At 36.2% G+C, this 24,975-nt stretch overlaps 1 protein-coding gene across 3 annotated transcripts in view; it reads right to left on the bottom strand.

Annotated features, from left to right (window-relative positions):
• The window catches only part of USH2A (usherin), a 742,577-nt gene that overhangs the window by 530,149 nt on the left and 187,453 nt on the right, over positions 1 to 24,975 (bottom strand). For all 3 annotated transcript variants that reach the window (XM_045455771.1, XM_045455772.1, XM_045455773.1), the window contains exons 16-19: positions 14,950 to 15,108; positions 6,915 to 7,409; positions 5,595 to 5,864; positions 3,819 to 3,988 (exon numbers count right to left, since the gene is read on the bottom strand). In XM_045455771.1, the coding sequence (XP_045311727.1) occupies positions 3,819 to 3,988; positions 5,595 to 5,864; positions 6,915 to 7,409; positions 14,950 to 15,108 (1,094 nt within the window). The remainder of the gene's footprint in view (positions 1 to 3,818; positions 3,989 to 5,594; positions 5,865 to 6,914; positions 7,410 to 14,949; positions 15,109 to 24,975) is intronic.

Raw genomic sequence — 24,975 nt, 5'->3', positions numbered from 1 at the left:
TTCATGTTAATTTATTTTTGAAAGAGAGACAGAATGTGAGTGGGGGACAGGCAGAGAGAGAGGGAGACACAGAATTTGAAGCAGGCTCCAGGCTCTGAGCTGTCAGCATAGATCCCAACACAGGGCTTGAACCCACAAACCACAAGATCATGACCTGAACCGAAGTCAGACGCTTAACCAACTGAGCCACCCAGCTGCCCCTTCCTTGCCACATTCTTAGCCAAAATTTCCTGAACAGTTATTTTACAGTAGCTTTCCCTAGAAATTTTGGCTATTTATTTACCAAACTTAAGACACACTCAGGTCAGTGTGGATACAAATTTAACTACTGAAGTGACAATTTTGACTTTGCCACTCTTGATTTCATTTTCGTTAATACACAATGAAGTAGGTAGATATTTGTGGGAGAGAGAAAGCATAAGAGAAGAAAGTGACATATCCACATCTTTCTTCAATTGGGCCACAAAGAAAGGACTTTTAAACAAAAAAAGATGCATATCCATAATTTTTGTCATAAAAATGAAATCTTTTACTGCTCCACTGAACTATAAAGTGATCTTTTTAAAGTATAATGTAGTCTTAGCCCATTAATAAAAATCGCTAATAGTATCTAATATTCATCAAGCTCTTGAAGTTCCACAGACACCACATAGGTAAGAAGAAATTGTTTTCCTATTTTACGGATGAGTAAGACCTAAAACACAGAGATGTGTGGAGGGCTAGCAAATGGCAGAAATGGGATATAAACAAATTGACTTCCAAGGCTATATTTTTATGAACGGTGTTTTTTACTTAGTTTTGTGTCTTGGAAGAGAATATTATAGTGCAAGCAATAGTTGCTTTGAAACTATCTTACAAGGAAAGAACAGTTTACAAAGCAAAAGAGTAGCAAAAACAACAAAACATCAATGATAAATATGGTATGAAATTAAGGACCAAACAAAGCAGTGATGGCTGTAAATTTACCCTAAATCCTACTATATGCTGGATTGGTAGACTAAGTTGTTTAAGTTAAAAGATTTGTATAAGACTAGGTCTATTTTTGCCACCTGAGACAGTTGCTAAGTCAGTACTTATTTCCAGACTAATGAAGAAGTGTAACAAGGAGTCATAAATTATTTATTGACTCTTTTTCTTCTCCGAGTTTTGTGTTGTATACATGCTCGGTCTACTGAAAAGTTTCGACAATATTGGCAAACCTATTGGCATGGGTTGAACAGTGTCTCCCACAAATTCTTGTTCACTTAGTACCTCAGAAAGTTATCTTACTTGGAAATACGGTCTTTGTAGATGTAATTAATTAAATCACACGTTTAGGGTGAGCTTTAAATATAAGTCATATATTTATAGGAGAAAGGAGAGGGCTACACAGACACAGAGGAGATAATGACACAGAGAAGACTATGTGACAACATGCTGAGATTGGAGTTTTGTGGCCACCAACCAAGGAACACCAGAAACTACCAGAAGCTGGAGGAAGCAAGGAAGGATTCTCATCTAGAGCCACTGGGGGGAAAATGGCCCTGCTGACACTTTGATTTCAGACTGTGGCCTCCACTTAAAAAATAATAAATTTCAGTGCTCCTGGGTGGCTCAGTCAGTTAAGCCTCCAACTTCGATTCAGGTCATGATCTCCCAGTTTGTGGGTTGGAGCCCCACACTGGGCCCTGTGCTGACAGCTCAGAGCCTGGAGCCTGCTTCCAATTCTGTCTCCCACTCTCTCTGCCCATCCCCCACTCACACTCAGTCTCCATCTCTCTCAAAAAATGAATAAAAAGAAAAAAAAGAAGAATCAGAGAATCAAGAAGTGGCAGTTATGTTGAAGTCTTGATAAGTATTATGTCCTCCAAAGAATGAGAGACCACGTTTTTGAAAATTAAGGGGTCTGCCCCATCAGTAAAATGTTTGGGGGTGCAGTAGCCTGAGACATGCTAGGACACCCCTTCCAAAATAAAGGTCAGCTTATTGCCTCTTGCACTTACCACTAGTAGGAAGGAAACAGAATGTCTGGCAGGCCTTCTTAGGTTCTGAAGAGAGCATATTCCACATCTGGGAATACTATTCTGACCAAGTTACTGAGTGATATGGAGCGCTGCCAGCTCTGAGTGTGCCCTCAAGCGGAAATGGATTCTTCAGCAGGTCAAGGTCAAGGCTGTTTTGCAAGCAGCCAAGCAACTTGGGACATAAAGTCTATCAGAGCCTGTGGTACTAAAGGTGGCTATAGTGGGAGAAGATGCTGTGAGACATTTACGGCAAGCTCTCAATAAGAGAATCCCAAGGTAGACTCACAGGGTCTGGAGCAAGGGCATATGACACAATGGAAAGTAAACACCATTTGCTAGACAGCTTCTAGCGTGCTATTGGGCCTTGGTAAAAGCAGAGAACCTGACTGTGGAACGTCAAATGGCCATGAAGCTAGAGTTACCTCTCATGAGCCGAGTTCTGTCAGACATGCCATCTCTTAAGGCCATTGAAGCCCAACAGAAATTCATCATAAAATGGAAAGGGATATCTGGGGAAAGGGATATCCATAAATGGAAAGGGGCTTAAAAAGAGCCAGGAATTATTATATACTGTACAAGCAGATTGTTGGGACCCCCATCTTATCGACCATTTGTATACTGGTAGCTCAATCAATCTCAGCTCATACCTATGACTTGTTGGAGGTCCCTCAAGAGCTGAGAGAGTATAAACATGCAGTTTGGTTCACAGATGGGTTGCCTTAGTATGTGGTTGCAAGTGCATGATAGCTGCTCTGTAGCTCCGTTCAAGGATGATCCCGAAAACCAGTAGCGCACCTTGTCATCAATTATGTATGGAAAGGGAAGGATCCAAAGGTAGAATACACCTGAACTATATGACAGTGGCTGGGATGTATTAGTCATGCGCATGAGAGAGAAAAGACTAGAAGATCAGGAACCAGGAAGTCTGAGAAAGAAGAGTGTGGATAGGACCATGGGAGAGAGAGTTATGTGCAAAGATCCCTTTATATTGTGCTAGTGCTGCCAAAGAGCATCTTCCTCAGAAGAGGTGCTAAACAGTCAAGTACACAGAATGACTTGTCCAGTTAACGTCAGCCATCTCTGTCATTGGCCACCCTCATGCTGATAGAATAGACTAATGGAGTGCATTGGCCACCCCATAAACTGGAGGGAAAGAAGAGCCTCTCACCGCCCCCCCCCCACCAGGATTGTTATATACATATCAAATGACTTAGTCCATGCACATAATACAGCCTTCATAAGTTAGCTATGATTATTATTCTCATTACTTCTAGCTAGAGGATGAAGTACTAGTAAACAATATGTCACTGTATATCCCAAACCTTCAACATGTTAATACCCTTTGCTATAAGCTGTGATAATACGTTCCTCAGAATTCTTTTCTCTTCAGAAATATGCAAAATGTACACATAAGACATTCTTATCAATGCTACTTATATTTCCAAAAGAATCAATACAGTATAAATATCAACTGATTGTGGGTTGGCTAAATGCATTATTGTCTGCCCAAATAATGTGATGCTACATAGCTACTGAGATTCGGCTTCTTACAAGATATATAAGGATATATGTTAGTGTAAAAAGCAGATTTTATTAAACAACATTATATCTATTTTGTTTTAATAAATGCTTATATTAGAAAAAATAGGTGATATAAATATATAGAGCCTTGCACACATAATATCATATCAGGAAACAAATGCCCCATTTAAGGAATCCAGAAGAGAGAAATCGGTCACAGAATTCTGCAAACTCAGAAAATATCAAAATGAAGACAATTCGATTTTGAAAGGACATTAGTTCAAATAACAATACCTGTGACAATGCTGCAGGAACAGATTGTTGAGGTGATTGTTCAGAAATCATATTGATCTTATACCCCATAACTTCTCCTCTTGTTACATTATCTGCCGGCTTCTCCCAGGACACATTGAGGGAGTACGGTGAAAGCGGGGAGACGGAGGGAGGGGTCATGAACGCTGGCACTATCAATGACAACAAGTACAGCCGCCAACAATGAACGCCATTATTTACAGGTTTCGGGAGTAAATTCATACATGCGTTCTAGTTTCTGCCATACCCCTGTTCCTTACATTAATACCCTGATTTTTAAAAATCAAAGGATATACTGGTGTTTGTAAAATCCATTCACTTTTTTTTTATGTTTTCTGCAAGGATGTTCTCCATTCTTACCTTACCAGCAAAGGTATTTTCCATTCACAAAATAAAAATCATATAGGAATTTGCTAACGTTCGTGAAGATAACTAATAGATTTTTTGGAGTGGGGAATCATAGGTCTTATGAAGCATTTGAAAGGAGAAGTCATCAAAACTAAGTCTTAGTCCACAAAGTCCAGAACAACGAAGAGTAACACACTAGAGTTCTAATGGAGAGAAGTATTTCACCCACACTGATACAGCTTGGAGAATATTACTCTTCAGAAAGTGGTAAATCGAAAATGTTCTAAATAACCCCAAAGAAATTTTTTTAAGTTTTCAATAAATCTTGATTGAAATGTTCAGAGTACATACACACATACATTCTCCCCCTGCCATCCTTGAGATCTTAATATGGATTTTAAATGTGCTAACCAAAGGTGTATTATCAAAGGACCTCATTGCACGTTCAGGAGCCAGTGACCCATAAGATTATGAGGGTCCAGTATTGCAGTTTCACCCATTACTTTTCATTTCTGACCTTGATTTTCCCCTTCCAGAACGCCATGGCTCATCACTTGTGCTATCATGGCACTATTATTTGTCCAAGATGGCTGGTAGTCATTAAGAGATGCTCAAGCAGAATGCACATTTTATTCATGAAATGATTCCCTTGGACATCAACCTAAAGCTACCCTTATCCTCCCCACAGTCTTAACAGAGCCAATTTAAATCAGGACTTGGGATTTCTTGAATATCCATAGATTCAAAACATAACAAAAGTGTATTTTTTTTGGTTAAAGGCTCATGATATTTGAGGTGTTTTTAATGTAAAGAGTAAGGGGGAGGGTTAAAAATCTCTCATTTGCCATAGTGAAGATATCTTCAGAAAATTGAAAATGTCACACTCCTTTCTTCCCACACTGCCAGCTGCTTGTGAGTACAGTTGCAAATTACAGATTTTGATACCTGGGATTCTATCATTAGGTACCACCTAGTACCTACACTATTTGCTTTGGAGAGAGAAATAAAAACAAAACAGGATTTGTGAAATGGGTAACAGCTATCTCTTTCATTGAATATAAATTGTACTGAATTTGGAGCAAGATAGGATATATGGCCAACCCACTTCAGGAATGGAAACCAACTGCTATTTTTGGCAAACATTCCCAAAAGACTGTAACTAGAGTGAAGTTATTTTTCCCTCTTGAAGTAATAGCTCAGGCATTTACTTTTTTTTCCCTAAAACTCACTGCAAGTGCTTTATGACCTTGAGTTATTTATGTAGCCAACCAATATATTAAATTTTTCCTTGGCCTATATAAATTTATAATTCTTGCTTTTCGAAACGTACTTTAGTGCTGTTGACTTTCATTTGGGGCAGCATTTTTATGTGGGAGTCTTAAAAGTAGAATTCAAAACCCTTTTCCTCACCTGATTCTCCTGTTCTTTCTGAAGTCCAGGCAGATGACACACTGCCAGCCATATTCACAGCCGACACTCGAAACCCATACGTGGTATATGGCTCCAAGGCAGTGATGGTTGTAGCTGTCTGAGGAGGTTTTAATGCATTTTCATTGGCCGATTCTCCAAATGGGTGAGGACTGAGCCATCCACTGCTCTGAAAAACTTGACTTTCTGCTGACGTGGCTTGTCCATCAGATCTCAATCTTTTCATGTACAGTTCATACCTTATTATCACTCCTAGAAAAGTGAAACATAGAGCCAAGGAGACTCATCGGACAAAGTGACAGTGACTCATTGGACAAAGTGACATCGGGTGGGGGTAGGTCAGTTAAAGAGTTCTGCTGGCTTTGCCTTATTCTCCTGACTAGATTACCTGTTCACTCCTTTAATAATCCAGATGATGGGACTTATAAAAGACAACAAGCTGATGGATAGATGAATGTATAAAGCACTGCTAAAAAGCATATTCATGGAAAAACAAACCAAAAGGGAATGCATAAACACAAAATAGCGATAACTTATTACAGGTAAAGCCAAACCTCTGCAGAGTGAAGGGCCATAATTTCTAAGAAGAATTGCTTTGTTTGAGGGAGGGGCGTAATCTGATCACTGCACCTCCAATTTGTACACTTTCAAATTTGGGGATTTTAATTTAATTATCTATTTAACACAGCCCCATTTACATAAATATTAGAACATTCAACTTAATTTCTACATATTCTTATCAAGTAACTCTAAAAGTCCAAGATAAAAGGTTTTGCCATAGTACACACATGAAATTAATTACTAAAAATCTATGAATTTGTGTCTGGCCTATATAACCAAGGGTTCAATTGTATGAAGACAAAAAATTAACTTAATGGAGTCAGTCAGCCTATATACATATTTTTGGTATTATTTTATATCCTTTTCTTGGTTAAAAGAGAAAATTTACTGCTTATGGGTGCCCTGGCTTGTGACACAGTCAAATATAATGCATCTCATAAGTGAGTTTCAAATTAGAAACATCATTTGTGTTGTGACAGATGTCATTAAGAGCAAAGATAATATTAGCCTTTTAAGGGGCAATTTAAATGAATGGAATTTGTTATTAAAGAAATATACTTGTTCTACTAACTTGTTCTACATAGTCCAAAGAGTGTTTGATATCTTTAGACCTTCTCAATTATTCTATCCTACAGTTACAAAAATGAATACAATTGCCAGACTCTTACTGCACGATTCCAAATGCCTAAATTCTCATTCATGTTTGGCCAAGAAAGGGAGATCTGAGCCTTGCCTTCCTACCATTTGGTTCCACTGGGGGAGACCACTCGACGTGAAGCTCTGTAGAACTGATCTTCCACACTGCAGGTGGACTCAGCCTTCGGGGAGGTGCTTGGGCTGTGATCACTGTAAGGGGTGAGCTGTGTAAACAGCCCCCACTAGTACATGCCTGTACAGAGAAATGGTACTTGGTGAATGGAACCAGATTCCAGATGGTAGCTGCAGTTTCACGACCTTCATAAGGAACACACGGCTGAATGCCACCTAAAGGAGCACAGGACAAAATATATTTTTCTATAGGACCAGAACGATTTGAAGGTGTGGTCCAGGTAAGCGTTACGGAGTCTGAGCCAACAGGAATGATATAACTTAAGTTCAAGTGTCCTTCCGGGACCCCCGGTTTCGTCTTGAAAGTGACAGGTGCACTCTTTGTGGAGCCATGCACACTGGCGGTCTCGATGTAATAGGAATATGAAGTATATGGTGACAGGTCAGTGTCTAAGAAGTACTGAAGATCTGAAATTAAAAAGAAAAAAAAGAAGAAAATAGTTACATGTCACAAATTAGTAAGGAACTGTTTGCAACCGTTTTCCTATGTACAATCTGTTCTTTTGAGTAAGAGTATGGTTCGTATATTTAAAACCGAAATAAAGCAAATACTGATTACTTGTATTGTATGGTATAAGTGCCTTTTGTAATGAAGGATATTAGAAGGCTTAAGCTCTCATTCTTTATATAATATGGTGTCTTTTTTATAGAAGATATAAGAGGAATTTCTGGCAGTTCTCTGAAACTGAAATAACAGGTTTTTTCTTCTATATGACCTGTTTGCTTGTTAAACAATATTTTGCACCACATGAAGGGTTGGCAAACTGCTACCACAGGCCACATTGGCCACCTGGCCAATAGCATGACTGGAAACTTTCCTGAATTTATGACTCCTAGAAACTGCGAAATTAGAAATGTTTATTGTTGTTTTAAACCACTAACTTTTGCAGACATTTGTAATCAGCAGTGGACAACTTACACAAGAGAAGTCTGGTTTTTAAAAGATTACAAAGATAGGGAGCGGACATGATTAGATGTGTGCCTGGAATCCCATTCTCTAAGGGGACAGGAAGCGTATTGCAGGATTGTGACAATTAAAACATGCCAGGTAGCCAAGGAGAAACGTTTACAGGCTCCAGCTCTATTGTTGCAAAGGAGGCAATGAAGGGTAAGTGTGAAACTGAGAGGCAACAGATTGAGGGCTTGTACAAGCATACACTAAAACATATTTTATAAGACCATGGTCCTTACTCAAATTCTTGGGAAGCATTTCCTCAGGAAGCATCTAAAAGTACTGATGTGTCATTTATAATAGGAAATGTTGAAGTATATTAAAGTGGAATTTAATGCGTTATAATATTGTAATATTAATGTATTACATTAATAGAATTTTAATATCATGTAATTATTATAAAACATAGTAACGAGGGCCATGTAGCAACATGAGAAAAAAGCATAAAATGCAATAGTGCATATATGTAAATATTATTATGAAAAATAAACTGGAGTACACACTATTCCAGAAACTTTCCAAAGTGAAGTTAGTCATCATACTAGAATGCTGGAATCGTGATATTAAAAAAATTTCTTTGATGATTTCTTCATTGGATATGACATTTTTATAAGAAAAAGATCTACCCCAGGGGCACCTGGGTGGCTCAGGTCATGATCTCACAGTTTGTGGGTTTGAGCCCCATATTGGGCTCTGTGCTGACAGCTCAGAGCCTGGAGCCTGCTTCAGATTCTCTGTCTCCCCCCCACCCTCTCTCTGCCCCTCCCCTGCTAATGCTCTGTCTCTCTCTCTCTCTCAAAAATAAACATTAAAATTTTTTTTAAAACAGAAAAAGATCTACCCCAATGACAAAATTACAGAGACAAATTATTGTACACTGAGATTCCTCTTTGGAGGCACTAATACTAGTAATAACTAACTGCACTGATGAATTTCTTTCCAAGTACGCTTAATATCAAATTTAAAAAATGTGTTCTCATTGATATCTAATTTTTGTCTCCTGTATTAGTGAAACTTTCTATTATAAAATCAAACCAGGGAACTGTTACCTTCTGAGAACCTAAGTAATCTGGGAAAATCCAGACTCATATTCTCCTAATTCCTTATCTTTTCTGCAGTCCAAAACTGAAGTAGGTTCAGGGCAGAGGGGTGTTGGCAATTTTTTAAAAATGTACTGAGCATACTTAAATGAGGTAGGAGTGGGAGAATATTATGAGATTTCAGGTTTTCCTGGATGTAGAAGAAAGAAAATTAGCCATAATCTCCCATTATGACATATAATGTGCATATACCCTTCTCACATTTTAGTAGTTTAATAGTTTGATAAATTGTCTATCTTTGACACTAGACTTAACATTCTGGGAAAGCCAAGATCATGTCCTCCTTACTTGCCACCATTTGTAGCACAGAGTAGAATTTCAATAAATATTTTTTAAATCAATCAGTAAAACTGATGCATAAAATTTACTATGCCTCCACTCTTATGTGGATCCTGAGAAACTTAACAGAAGACCATGGGGTGGGGGGAAGGGAAAATAAAAAGGTTAGAGAGGGAGGGAGCCAAAACGTAAGAGACTAGAACAAACTGAGGGTTGATGGGGGGTGGGAGGGAGGGGAGGGTGGGTGATGGGCATGGAGGAGGGCACCTGTTGGGATGAGCACTGGGTGTTGTATGGAAACCAATTTGACAATAAATTTCATATTTAAAAAAAAATTACTATGCCTCTTTAGAAAATGTGATATCCTCCATTGGAAGGATTTGATGAATGACGTTTACTATGTCTCTCCAGAAAAAGTGATATCCTGCACTGGAAAAATGTGCTTGTGATATATTGAGAGTAGTTGCTAAGTAGTGTCATTCTATCAGTTATTCAAATGACTACTACATTGGTTTTCGATATATTACCTGAACATCATACTTGTTGCTCATAACATAGTATTGTTATCACAATTGAACAATTAAGGAAATTTCTCTATCATAGCCATGGTGTAGCTACTATTACATGTATTTCTGGCATATAATAATAAATTCAATAAATATTTATTAAATTAAAGTTATGTATATTCCACATGAGACTGTTTAAAATACTCAAAAATTTTTTGAATAAAAGATCATTTAAGGCTAGAAAATAATGGAAAATATTCTACTTAACATGCCAAAAGCCAAAACCTAAAAGGTAAAAATAACTATCAATGCTAAATATTCCAAGAGACTGGCATGTGGTTAAACTGGAAGTTGGAAGACATATAACCTGATGATAATTAAAAAGTTCAGTACGTACGTAATAGTTGTAGCATTTGAGAAATGGGACATAATCTCAATAGATCAAAATTTACAAGAGCAGTCTATGTAGTAAGTAATTAGAGTAATGATAGAATTGAGATGGCAACATATATTTGGTTAAAAATATTATATAAACATACAGTATGAACTAAATAAAAGCAGTTGAAAGGGTATAAACAGAATTCCCCTTAATTCTGTCATAGCAACAATAAAATAACTCAGGTTAAAAGAACTTATCTCAAGCAGGTTGCACTCCTCAGTTAGGAGAAGAATTATCTCTATCTTTAACTCTGAGCTGGGAAAATTGTTCTCCTACCACAAACTTCTGCACATTTGGGGAAACATTCAGAATTCTTCCTTCAGCACGAACTCATGATCTCAGCTGGTACCCACTCTGGATTGAGGTATGTCCTAATACACCACCCATGAAAGCTACCTGGACCAGCTCAGGTTTCCTGAATGTACCTTATCTTCTCCTACACCTGCCCTTCATGCCTTTTCACGTACAATTTCTTCCATGACAATCATTCTTGCTCTACCATAGTCCCTGGCTAACCCAGTTCACACATCACTTCCTGACTGCAAAACTTTTAATGGTTCTCAGTCTCCATCTCTAATAACGTAGTCAGGGTTACAGTACTTTCTTAATACTCCAAGTCTACTCTAATTCAACATTTAAAATATATTATAATTTTGTTTTACTTTTTATCTCCCCTCTCGATAATGAGAACTATTCCTTCCATCTTTATATTTCTAGTGACTCACACAGTTCCTGATCTGGAGTTAGCACCGAATAAAACTTCATTGAATAAATGAAGGAATGATTTTTCCAAATATTTTTCTAGGAAAGAATATTGAGAGCCTTAGAGAAACAGTTACTTGCCATCATCTCTTCTGGTTTTTTTCCTCATCCCCTCCCTATATTCTCTGTTTGTCTCTCAGAGTAGCTGAGCTATCTTACCACTTGTTACATCGATCCCTTGATGTAGTGTGGAAAAACAAATGATAACGATATTAAAAGTAGAAATGAAATCTCAGGGTTCACTAAGATGTATAGTTGTCTGAAACTCTAAGCTACGTTAATGTCTTTAGGCTACGTAAACAATGGTCAGGTGTTGAAGTATTCGTCTAGTTTCTCTGTGAAAGGATTTTTTTTTCAGAGTAAACATGTAAGGGCTATTTCTCTACTCATGGCATCCCAAATGAGTAATGATTTAACTGTGAAGTTGGGGAGAAGAGGGGGAAACAGAACGTGCTTAGATCAGCCCATTGATTTTTCTCTCTCCTAATCTGTCTTCCTGAAGGAGGGAAGGTCTATTCTCCAATCTGACTTTTATCAGTAATGAAGATTATTTTTATTTTTCATTTCCACCTTACTGACTGCTAGGTCTAGTTTTCTTTAGGTTCCAAATTCAAGTAGGAAAACATAATATGATTTATTGACCACTCCCTAAAACTGCAACACTACTAAATGAGTGCTATTTCCTATGATAGCTGTTCTCTTCACACCTATGACATGGAAAATACCTATAAGCAAACCAGATTGGCGCTAAAGGGGAGATAATATTAGGTGCTGATTATGTACAATTCCCAATGTGCTTACTTGACCTCTAGATCTTTCTCTCCTATTTTTGAAAGCTGGTTATGTACAAGCTTATGAAGTTGTAAATTTTGCTTATTTTTGGAAAGTCTGTAACTCAGATACCTTACAATTATTCCACAATAATTAGTGTGCTATTATTAATAATAAATACTTTGCAACCTTTAAAGATAATAATACATCAGTGTGTCATGATCTTAGGTTGGAAATAACTGTCCTAGAGAATCCCATAGTGCATCAGGCAAGCTAAGAAAAGTTTTTATTCTAACAAGGAATTCTATAATGGTCTCAACCAAATGATCAAACTTTCTCGGAAGACAACACTATTAATTTTCTTTGAAAAGTTCAATGATTCTCCACCTATAATTCCAAATGTCTTTATTTAACCCAAAGATTTGTGTTCATCCGACTGAATATAAGTACTGTTTCCTTTTCATATTACACATGCTATCCACACACTGGAAATAGAGTAATAAACATGAGGGTATTATTAGAATGATACAAAGTTCTGACAGCGTTAACCAATTGTTCTTACTGTTCAAATGCCATCATGCAGATAATTTTCACATCATTAATTATAGTGATTGTCAAGAAATGCCAGAAGTGGCATTTTTTTAATGAAAAATAAGGTTTTAGGAAATAATACCTTGTTTAATAGGATTATATAAATGTCTGATTAGTGAATGAGTACACACTTATTATGTAAGAAACTGTTATTTGGATTCTATATTAGTACAATCATGAAAAAGAGCCAGAGTGTTATATTCTCATGCAATGGTCTGTAAAACAGATGACAATATGTTACTATAGAAAACATGCCACTGGATTGAAGGGTATAATTGAAGTTTAATTTTATTATTGAATTAAGCTGTATGGAAAATAGGGTGATCCTAATTCACAATTTTCAGCAATAATCCAACCAGTGGTACTGTCATCTTCAAAATTACTTTCAATATTTTTAGAACTCTCTCTTCTCCTATCACAAAAGTTTAAGTTTAAGGACACCTGGATCATGCTGATATTTGGAAGAAAATAAACATTCTAGTAGCAGGTTTTGGGATGCTTTGCCAACATGGCAGATGTAGACAGATGTTCATTTCCCTTTGCAATCTGCATCATGAAGTTCAGAGTTTCCATTAACTTCAGAGAAGAGCTGGAGTACTGGAGAAACATTTAGAGTTAATAGAAAGTGCTGGACACAGGAATGTAGGTGTCTGTCAGGCAGAATTAGGTACAAAATGTAACCTACAGAAGTGTACGCTATATAGAAGTTTTAGAGCCAATCACCATGTTAAAACAAGGCCGACTCCTAACCATTTTGAAGAAGATTGTGGAACTTCAGTGCACCTACAGAACTTTATGTACTTGTCTAACTAGGTAAGCGAGTTAAGCTAGAATTTGGAAAATTGGACATTAAACAAGGAGAACAAAATGGAAACTTGAATTAGAATCACTGTTCCAATGTTTTTTTAAACTAGTTTCTCAAACTAGCTCATAGCTAGACATGACTAGAGGCAAATATCAGAGAAGACAGAGCTAGCAGGCTGTAAAAATTTCTATTTCTTCATTCTGGCTTTAGGGAAACTGGATCTAAAAGATCTGAGTAGGGGCGCCTGGGTGGCTCAGTTGGTTGAGTGTCCGACTTCGGCTCAGATCACGATCTCATGGTTTGTGGGTTCAAGCCCTGCGTCAGGCTCACTGCTGTCAGCTTGACTGTGCACAGCCCACTTTGGATCCTCTGTCCCCCTCTCTCTGACCTCCCCGGCTCATGATCTCTCTCAAAAAATAAATAAAAATAAGAAATAAGAAAAATATAAAACATCTTGGGTAAATATTTTTAATAAGACAATGTGTCCCAATAGTTTGATTTCTAATAGCACCTTTAAAATCTTCATAAAAGTTACAGATGCAAAGATAGTCTTCATGGTTTCTCCCCATTCTGTCTCTTTCAATTTAAGTTCATGTTATTTTCTATCTCTATGGAAATGGCAGCTATGCATAAAATTACATTATCTGCAAGAACATTAGTACTCTGATCCCACTATTTTAAAAGTCCATTTTTAACCTGAGAATTTAAAAAAAATTTTTTTTTTTCAACGTTTATTTATTTTTGGGACAGAGAGAGACAGAGCATGAACAGGGGAGGGGCAGAGAGAGAGGGAGACACAGAATCGGAAACAGGCTCCAGGCTCTGAGCCATCAGCCCAGAGCCTGACGCGGGGCTCGAACTCACGGACCGCGAGATCGTGACCTGGCCGAAGTCAGACGCTTAACTGACTGCGCCACCCAGGCGCCCCAACCTGAGAATTTTAAAAGCTGAACTCATAGAATAGAAATACTTGATAAATTTTCTGTAATATTATGCCCAGAGAACACTACAGATCAGTTTGTTGTAAGCCTTCCAGTATTTCTACATATTTTTGAATTAAAATATAAATAATAGATTACTTGTAATATCTTTTATTACATCACACAATGCGTCATGGACATTTTCCATTCATTAACATGTAAACTAAGGTATCATTTTATAGGCAATCACATCTTAAAATTCACTTAACAATGTACCAGGATTCTACTATGCCATCTATCACAATTTATGGAAAGTTTTTTGAATATCTGAATGTTTCCAATATTTTGCTCTTACAAGTAGTGTATGTTTGAACATACGTTGTATCCATTTATGACTATTAATTTAAGATAAATTTCCTAAAGTAAATTTACTGAGGCAAATGGTATATATTAGTTTTTTCGTACAGTTTAACCATTCATCTTGCATGAAAAACCATACCAATGAACTTACACAGATATTCCAGCAGTTTATGTAAGTTCTAGCTCCTCCATATCCTCATCAATGCTGGATAGGGTAATTATTTTTTCATCTTTGAGAATTTGATAAGCATTAAGGGCTTATCAAATAAGAAGCATCTCATTTTTATTACATTGTTTTGATTACCAGGAGATGGCTACTGAGATTTGTAATTCCATCTCTGTTTGAAACAATTCTCAGCTAGACACAGGAAACCACAACATTTATCCTCAATGTCAAAGATCTTAGCTAACATATCAATTCTCAGAATATTACATCTTTCTATCACCAAACCTTTAAACTTACTGTATGGGTATTGATCCTCAGTTGTGTAGACTTCAGAACTATCCCTGAATAAACTGTAAGTAAGCCAGTGGGCATTTGGTGAATCAGGTGGACTCCAGGAGAGATGGATAGCAGAAGAACTTTGAACTTGTCCTCTGGGTGGAGGTTGTTGGGATGGAGCTAAATTACAATGGAGAGAGCATTTATGAGCAACGGCAATCAATAAGCACACAAGTAAACTGAAGTAAGATATCCAACAGAAAGGTCTTTCTGATTCAGGATTACTTTATCAAGAAGACATGTGGTTTACCAAGACATTAATAAACAGAGGGTACTCATCATGAATTCTCTAAAACAAAGCTTTTTATCTATGAGCATAAAACAATTTTGTAGGTCAATACAGCTGACATAAACATAGTTGGGGTGGGGGGAACCACAAAAGTTTATATTAAGCACTTCTTTTTCTCCTTCCTTCCTTCTTTTCTTTTCTTTTTTCTTTTTTTCTTTTCTTTTGAGAAACTATCCAAGGATGCATAACATTTATTTTCCACTTAATTTAAAAGTTGACATAAATAAGTTACGTTGAAACTTGGAATTTAAGGAGCATAATTTTTGGATTTTTCAAAGGAAGTTTTCCACTCCACTCAACACATATGCCTCATCCTGCCTCACGGAGCGCAATTTACAAGAAAGAGTAATGGCTGGTAATATAAATACCTATGGATGTCATGGATGTTAAACAGTCTAAATATTAGCAAGAAACAATTTGAATGTATTGTGTGAATATACCCACACCTGGTAGGGTGCAGTGGTTGTTAGGGGTGATATAATTGCTTCCATCAGGCACATAAGAGCATTCATCTCACTGTTTTAGTGATATTTTATATAATGTAAGTATACACCATGAAAACGTTGTCTCCTATTACTGTATATTTTCCTTAGTCTTCCTATTTTCCTTCATTTTCTCCCCACTCCCAGAATAGATAAAGGTAAAAGCAAAAGACAATATCTAACTATTTTTTTAAGGACAATCAACCACCAGCTTATTTATCCCCTTCTGGTTTAACAAGATGCATCATCCTCCATCCATTTAGAGAAGGACATCCAATCAGACTCTTTCGTTAAATAGGATATCAAAGGTACAGATTGCTGTGTTACCTGACTTCAAAAACCATTAGTATTTTTGTTAAGAAATTTCAAAAAAATCATGTGATAACAGTAGAGCTCTATTACTACTCATGTTAGGGGTCCTCAAGACCACCCCCAGGTTCAATGATTTACTAGCAGGACTTGCCAGACTTACCATAAAGTCCTACTTGTGGCTATGATTTATTATAACTAAAGGATAGAATGTAACCAACAAAGGGAAAGGCACATGGGTAAGTCCAAGGGAAACCAACCACAAGGTTCTAGTCACACGGGATATGCCTAATCCCTCCCCCTCCCCACCCAGCAATGTTAATGTTTTGTGAAAACATGTGAAATGTTGCCAAACAGGAAAGCTCATTAGAAACTCAATGCCTAGGGTTTGTACCAAGGGCTGTTTATGTAGACAGCCTTTGTCAACATGAATAACCCCCAAATTCTAGATTTCCAGAAGGACATCAGGGTTAAGCATAAACCATTTGGTCAGACAAAATTTAAGAGACAGTGAGCCACTCTGACCTGTTTTGGGGATGGCAAGAACCCTCACAAAGCCCAAGTTCCCAGATGCCAGCCAAAGGCTAACTTTGTAATCAGGTTTTTCTACAGATAAGCAGTCAGACCCACTATGTTACCTTTTTTCTAACACAATATCCCTAGCTTTTTAATTTTTGTTAATGTTTATTTTTCTTTTGAGAGAGAGAGAGAAAGAGAGAGTGTGACAAAATGCAAGTGGGGGCAGGGCAGAAAGAGAGGGAGACACAGAATCCAAAGCAGGCTTCAGGCTCTGAGCTGTCAGTACACAGTCTGACGCAGGGCTCACACCCACGAACCACAAGATCATGACCTGAGCCGAAGTAGGACACTTAACCAACTGAGCCAGCCAGGTGCCCACACAATCCCTAGCCCAAAAGGGCATAGTACTCAGGGATAGAAAGAGCTATAAGAAGAGCATCACTTGACAGGTGCTGTGGCTACTCATCGCAGGATACAATCAGCTTAAGACTAGCTCAAAACTGCTTCTGCACTGAGACAAGAAGCTGAGGGTTAAATATTCCAACTTCTCTTCCTGCCAGCCTTTCAGCTGACTGGCAGGCTCCTGTGAGTAGCCAAAGGAAACAGGAAGTCAGAGGGTAAGGGAGCCTGCTGATGCAGACCATCCAGAATCTTGATGGAATAGAGTAGGGTGGGGAAGTATGGAGTAGGATAGTGAAGTTATCCTGCACACCAGGCAAAGACTTTCAACTAAGAGCTATTACTAATTCATCAGTATTCATGAGGGATACACTCCACTTTAAAGACATGGTATAATCCAATAATAACATTTTAAGAAAGTATTTCAAGAGCACTGAATTTGAAATATACAAAATTCCATATATGATGCATAGGCTTCCTAAAGACAGTGCCTCTAATCCTAAGGGAGATAATATTGATGTTATATTCTTTTTTTTTTTTTTAATTTTTTTTTCAACGTTTATTTATTTTTGGGACAGAGAGAGACAGAGCATGAACGGGGGAGAGGCAGAGAGAGAGGGATACACAGAATCGGAAACAGGCTCCAGGCTCTGAGCCATCAGCCCAGAGCCCGACGCGGGGCTCGAACTCACGGACCGCGAGATCGTGACCTGGCTGAAGTCGGACGCTTAACCGACTGCGCCACCCAGGCGCCCCAGATGTTATATTCTTAAAGAAAAAAAATATTCGAACTAGATATACTCTCACTCTTCCCTTTTATCCTGTTTTTCCTCCTTGGGAATTTGCATTGTCATATTAAATATCTAACTGTCCATATGCCTAGTTAGATACAAGATGAGAGTAGTGCCAATCTCAAAATGACATAGTGACACAGGAAAAGAGAACCATTTCCAACGAGGACCTTATATTTTTGAATTTTGGAACTTGCCATATATGATATGGTCATTTGCATTGGTTGAACACTGACTGACAGGCATTTGATCTGTCAGGGATTTTTAATTTAGGGCTCTACATCCTGTTGTTCTTGGTGGAACCACAAAGACTCATAAACTGTCTCATTTATAGCATTCTCAAAGAGCCTTGTAATCTATGGCAATTGAATATTTTTAGTGGATATTACTAACTATATCTAAAACTCTGCATGATATCAGGAACACAACAGATTTCAGAGTTAAAGCAATCAAAACTGACCTTCAGACTATTTTCTAAGACAGTGAAATACTTTTTGGATGACTGGAAGAAAAATATGTTTCCATCCCATGTCAAAGGGTATGGGAAATGATTTGCATTACTTGAAAATTTCCTTAGCAACAAACATTCACGTACACAAATACACAAATAGGCTCTTTCAAACACTTAAAGTTGATTACTTGTTATGACTATCTCTAACCACGGTCTTGTCCAACTTCACAGTATAGATGTAGCCTATTTGACATCGAAATGAGAATGTTCATAGATCTGAAGGCTTTGATGGTTCAGTACCACTTTGAGAAATAATATTATGAAATCCCGGCCCTGAGATAACCTGAACTTACCTTCTGTGTGCTGAAAGGGAATTCTGAGAAAATGGTCACAAACTCATTTATCAAAATTGCCAAGCATGACCTTTGCATAAGCCAGACTTTCTTTTAAGGAAGGATAGTATAATGTTGTGACTATATCCATTTGTTTGGGAGCCATTAGTTTTAATCTTGGCTTAGGCACTTGGGTAATTGTGTAACTGTAGTCAAATTTTGACTAGACTCTCTGAATCCTCCCTCATCTATAGTAAAGGGAGGATTATCTACTGTTCAGGATTATTTTGCATATAAAATGAATATGTGTATGTCCCTCTTCCATGAAAGGCTGGAAACACTGTGGCTATGAGAACAGGTGTCTGGATTCCCTCTGTCCTTTGCCTTGCCATCCTTAAGGGGTTATCCCTATGTATGTGATTCCAGCTGGATGGCCACCAAGTCCACATCCAAATCTACAGGAAAAGGAGAGATGGCGGGCTTGTCCTGTGGTTATGAAAGCACAACCCAGGACTCCCACACATCACTTCTGCCCAGATCATTTCAGGCAGAAGTTCGTGACATGGCCATACCTAATCACAAAGGAAGATGCAGCTATGAAGCCAGCACTTAGTGCCATTAATGCAAAACAAGTAGAAGATAGTTATTAAGAAACATTTTAAAATGGATTCTATAGATGAAATTAAAAAATAAAACAATATCTAGAAAATTATAAGAAATATTTAAAAAGTAAAAAGAGACAGGAGTGCTTCTGATTATGGCAACAAAAAGAGTTTAGACTCAAAGAGTTAAAACTCAGTGAAATCTCCAAAATAACCATTTCTGGGAGCTCTAAATCAACCACAAGCAAACAAAAAGTTAAGAACATATACCTACTCTTGAAGAACTTGGCGCTTTGAGTCGTAACAGTAGGAGTCTGTGGCCCTTTTGTGAGGGGCTGTTCCCATAGTACCAGTTCCACAATTAGGTGTGTTAGTTGTACCAGCAGGGCTGACTATAAACAGTAGCTTTGGTACCAAAGGGCACTGACTCGATATGGGGTTGGCAGCAGGAATTCATAGCTTTTCCATCTAAAAATGGCTCAGCTGATTGGGAACAAGAGGGAAAATTCACAGGTTTGCTAGCCTGTGCGTGTGCTCCCAGCTAGGTTAAGTGGGGAATTTACCAGATAATAAAGCAGGAGACCCCAGGCAGGAGACAGCCATGGAAGACCTGAGAGAGGTTCTCCACAGATCTGTAGCAGGCTGGAAAACTATGAAGCTATGGGGAAAACCATGAGAGCCAGTGAAAAGTGGAGGCCAAAGAACGGAGAACTCACTGTAACTCTGAAAACATCCCCCAAACCAGACACACATTGAATGGCAGAAGCTATATGGTCTAGAAGTATTTGAGCACAAACATTGCCCAAATATTTGGCTGCTTCAGACACAGCAGTGACTCCTAGGAAGCCAGGCTGTGAGTAAAAATTAAATTAAAAAACAAAAAAGCTGGTAGAGACATCAGCAGCTGTACACTGCAGTGGAGAAATTTTCCCACCATTTAAGTCTATGCAAACTATCAAAAAAACCTAAACAACTTAAGTGTTTTCAACATACAATTACAACACACTTAAAGAAACTGCGAACTATACTCATAAAATTGGCAGTGGAGAGAAACAGATTCTGAATGATCTCTAATATTAAGTGTAGCAAAAAATACTTCATAGCAGCTATTGTAAATATGTCCTAAGAATTAAAGAAAAATATGATGATGATGATGATGATGATGATGATGATTCAGTAAAAAGAAAACTTTAATAGAGAAACAGAATGTATAAAACACTAAATTCCAGAGATGAACAATACAATAACTAAACTTGAAACTTTCCGGAAAAGGACTCAATGGCAGATTTGAAAGGAAAGGAGAAAGAATCAGTGAACTTGAAGATAAAGCAATAGGTAAAATGTAAAGATATAGCAATATGATTTAGCCAATCCACAGAAAGAAAGTGAAAAAAATAGACCAAACATGAACAGATCCACAGAGACCTATAAGAAAATGTCAGGTGTACCATGCACCAAAATATGTGTCATGGGATCCCCAAAATGAGAGACCGAGAAAGTGGCAGAAAATATCTGAAGAAATATTGGCTCAAACTCCCCAAATTTGGTGGAAAACATTTATCTACATTTCCATTTCCAAAAAGTACAATGACTCCAAGTAGGATACAAAGAGATTCACACTAAACATATCACAGTCAAACTGCTGAAAGACCAAAAAAAACAAAAAACAAAACAAAAAAAAAAAAACACAAAACAAAGCAAAAAAAAAAAAAAACACTTTTAAAAGAGTAAGAGAAATTTCATTTACAGTTGAAGAAAAATACAGTTAAAGGCTGACAAAAACAATGGAGGCCACAAAGTAGTAGAATGAATTCAAAATCAGTCCTACAAGAAAAAGGAATACTTGTTACCAAGAATTCTATCCAGAAAATCTACCCATTTGAAGGAAGGAAGGAAGGAAGGAAGGAAGGAAGGAAGGAAGGAAGGAAGATATAGGTATTCCCAAATAATTTGAAAAAAACAGTGGGAGAATTCTTGTAGACTAGCCCTACAAAAAATACTAAGGAAATCAATCAGGCTAAAAGGAAATGACACAGAGAGTAAATAAATTGAATCACATAGAGGTAGGAAGAACACCAGAAAGGATAAATATGGAGTAAATATCAAAGACTCCGTGTATATCTGTGTGTATGTATATATATATTCATACTCTGTTTTCTCTTCTCAAATCACTTTTAAAAACGTATTACTGTTAAAAGAAAATAATAATTATATCAGTGTAATGTTGGGTTTATTATATACACTATATATATGTACATAGCATATATATATAGTATATATATATATGCAACACATACACACATTTACACGGTATGATAACTCAAAGATAGGGAAGGAAAAGAAGCCGTACCAAAAGCGTATCTGTTATATATTACCAGCATTATATCAGTACGGCCTAAAGTAGATTGTGGCAAATGAGTATGCATACTCTAATTCGTAGGGCAACTAGTAATAAAATAACACAAAATACAGATTAAAAAGTCAACAGAACATAATAAACTGATTTTCAACAAGACTAATGAGAACCAAGGGAAAAATAGTGTTTTCCATAAATAGTGCAGGAACAACTGGAAAGCCACATTCGAAATGAATGAAACTGGAGACTTAACTCACAACATATCTAAAAATCAATTCAAAATGGATCAAAGATTTAAATATAAAAGCAAAAAGACTATAAGACTCTTACAAGAAAACATGGGGGTAAATCTTCCTAACTTTGGATTTGGTAACGGATTCCTAGATATTACACTAAATGCATAAATAATAATAAAAAATGGATACATTGAACTGTATCAGATTTTGAAACATCCATGCTTCAAATGACACTATCAGGAAAGTGAAAAGTAAACCCAGTTGGGAAAGACATTTGTAAATCATATATCTAATAAAGGACATGCACCTAGAATATGTAAAGAACAGTTACAGCTCAGTAATAAAGACAAATAGCCCAATGAAAAACTAGGCAAATAACTTGAATAGACTTTCTCCAGAAAAGATATACAGATGGCCAATAACTATGAAAGGATGCTCAGTATTACTAATCATTAGAGAAATGCATATCAAAACTACAATGAGATAGCATCTCATATATATTAGATGGCTGTGATAAATACAAAATAACAATGTTGGCAAAGATATAGAGAATCTGAGCCATTGTGTACTGTTGGTGGGAATTTAAAATAGTAAAGCTGGTGTGGGAAATAGTATGGCAGTTCCTCAAAAAAATTAAAAGTAGACTTACTAGATGATCTAGAATCCCTCTTCTGGTTGTATACCCAACAGAACTGAAAGCAGTCATTGAAAGCAGTCTTGAAGAAATGGCTATACACCCATACCCATAGCACATTACTCACAGAAGCCAAAACATGGAAGCAACCCACAGGCCCACCGACAGATGAATGGATAAGCAAAATATGGTACATGAATATGATGGAATATTCTTCAGAATTAAAAGGAAGGGAATTATAAGACAATCTACAAAATGGATGACCCTGGAGGACATATGCTAACTGAAATAAGCCACTCACAAAAAGGCAAATATTTTGTGATTTTACTTACATGAGGTTCTTAGATTATTCAAAATTATAGAGAAAATAAAATTGTGGTTCCCAGGGGCTGGGGTCAAATGGGAGATATTATTGTTTAATTGGTACACAGTTTCCATTTTACAAGTTGTGAAGAGTTATGGAGATGCACGGCAGTGATGGTTGCACAACATTATGATTGTATTTAATATAAATTAACTGTGCATTTAAAAATGGCTAATACGGTCAATTTTATCTTGTATATATTTGACAACAAAAATATTTTTAAAGTGTTAGTTACAAAAGCTTCTATGATAAGTAAGGATAAAGAAAAAGCTATGAGTGATAAAAAGATGGATAAATAACCAAGGATAAACATAGCAGTGAACAGTGTCAAGAAGACTTAAACACAAATGAGCTATGGACAGTTTATAAATAAATATAAATATATTTATATTTATATTTATAAATATATATTTATATATATATAAAAAATTATATATATTTTATATATATAAAATAATTATATATATAATTATAGTATTATATATAATTATATATATAATTATTTATAATTATAATTATAAATTATATATTTATATTTATATATTATTTAATATAATATTTAATAATATATTTATATTATTTATATATAATATATATTTATATATTTATATTTATAAATTATATATTTATATTTATATAAATATATAAATATATATATATTTATAAATATATATAAATATATATTTATAAATATATATAAAAATTATATAATATGATACATATAATATATATTAATATATAATATATTTTATGTATATTTACATATTTTATATATCTTTAATATATAATATATAAATATATATATATATATATTTCGTTAAGTTCATAGTAAGAAGTTTAGGGAAATTGAAATTTCATCCACTAGTAAAGCTCAGAAAAGGAAGAACCATTTAATACCTGTTTGCTAGTGTCTCTCCTATTAAGGAGAATGGCTACAATTCCTAAAGCATGAAACAAATATTGATAGGAAAGAAATGAATCATACAATAAGGAAGCAGATTTTAAAGAGGTTCTAACTAACTATCTTCTCTGAATTCAATTCTCCTGCATTCTGGAAATTATATGCTCAGATTCCCAATTCAACTTTCTGTCAAAAAAAAAAAAAAAAGAAGGAAAAAATAACAGATGATACTGCTACACTATTGCCAGTGGCCTCTAAGGAAGGGGAAAAGATAATAGTCATAATCCCATGGTTCCCAAACTGTGTAAAAGGACACCATGAAACATACTAATGTTCCTGAAAAACACATGCTTGACATCTGTTGGACACAGAGCAAAATACCAGCCCGAGGTAGTTCACAGTTTCAACAATAGATAGCACTACATTCCTTCCAATAGCATCCTATCTTTGCGAAGCTGCTTGTTCCGGCTGTTGCTAGGATAACAAGCAAGTACCATGTAAAAATGGAGGTGGAACAGGAAGGAAAGCAGGCTCCCCTCCTACCCATGCCACAACCAGTATTTCCCGTGCCCTGTGCTCACTCCCTTGTATTGCCAGTATGTCCATCATTTCTGCTATGTTTCGAGCTCCTTTAAAGGCAGGAATCCTGTCTATTTTTTTTTTTTTTTCCTAAAATGAATGACCTGTGTTGATACTGGGCTTCTAACTTTGCACAGTGTTGGGTAAATTTTGTGAAACACAAACCTAAAACAGCAGCAGCAACAACTACCATAAGTAGTTGAAGGAATGTATTCATCACCAAGGATCACAAGTTTAGAGAGAAAATTTAGTATGTATATATATATATATATATATATATATATATATATATATACACACACACACATATATATACATATATACACATATATACATATATATATATATATATACACATATTGTGTGTGTGTGTATATATATATGTATATATATATTCTTCTATATTCTTTCTGTATAACAATTTTTCTATTCCTAATTATTTTTCTATATGTGTGTGTGTGTATATATATTCTTCTATATACACACACATATATAGAAAAATAATTAGGAATAGACAAGTTTTTTAACTATTAAAATTGGAAGCATTTGGAAAGACGAAGGCTTAGCCCAGAGAAGGAAAGATATAACATAAAAGTAAATGTCTACCACTGCTAAGAAATGTAGGCCAGGTGTTCAGTGAACCAAACTTCCCAGTTCTACCTAAGGTATAGTTCCTAGACTGTGTCTTAGGTGTAAGAATAAGTATAAAAAAGTGGAGCAGATGCCAATATTTTCACACAAAA

The sequence above is a fragment of the Leopardus geoffroyi genome, chromosome C3 (assembly GCF_018350155.1).
Source record: "Leopardus geoffroyi isolate Oge1 chromosome C3, O.geoffroyi_Oge1_pat1.0, whole genome shotgun sequence".
NCBI lineage: Eukaryota > Metazoa > Chordata > Mammalia > Carnivora > Felidae > Leopardus > Leopardus geoffroyi.
This window is presented reverse-complemented; position numbering and strand designations above follow the sequence as displayed.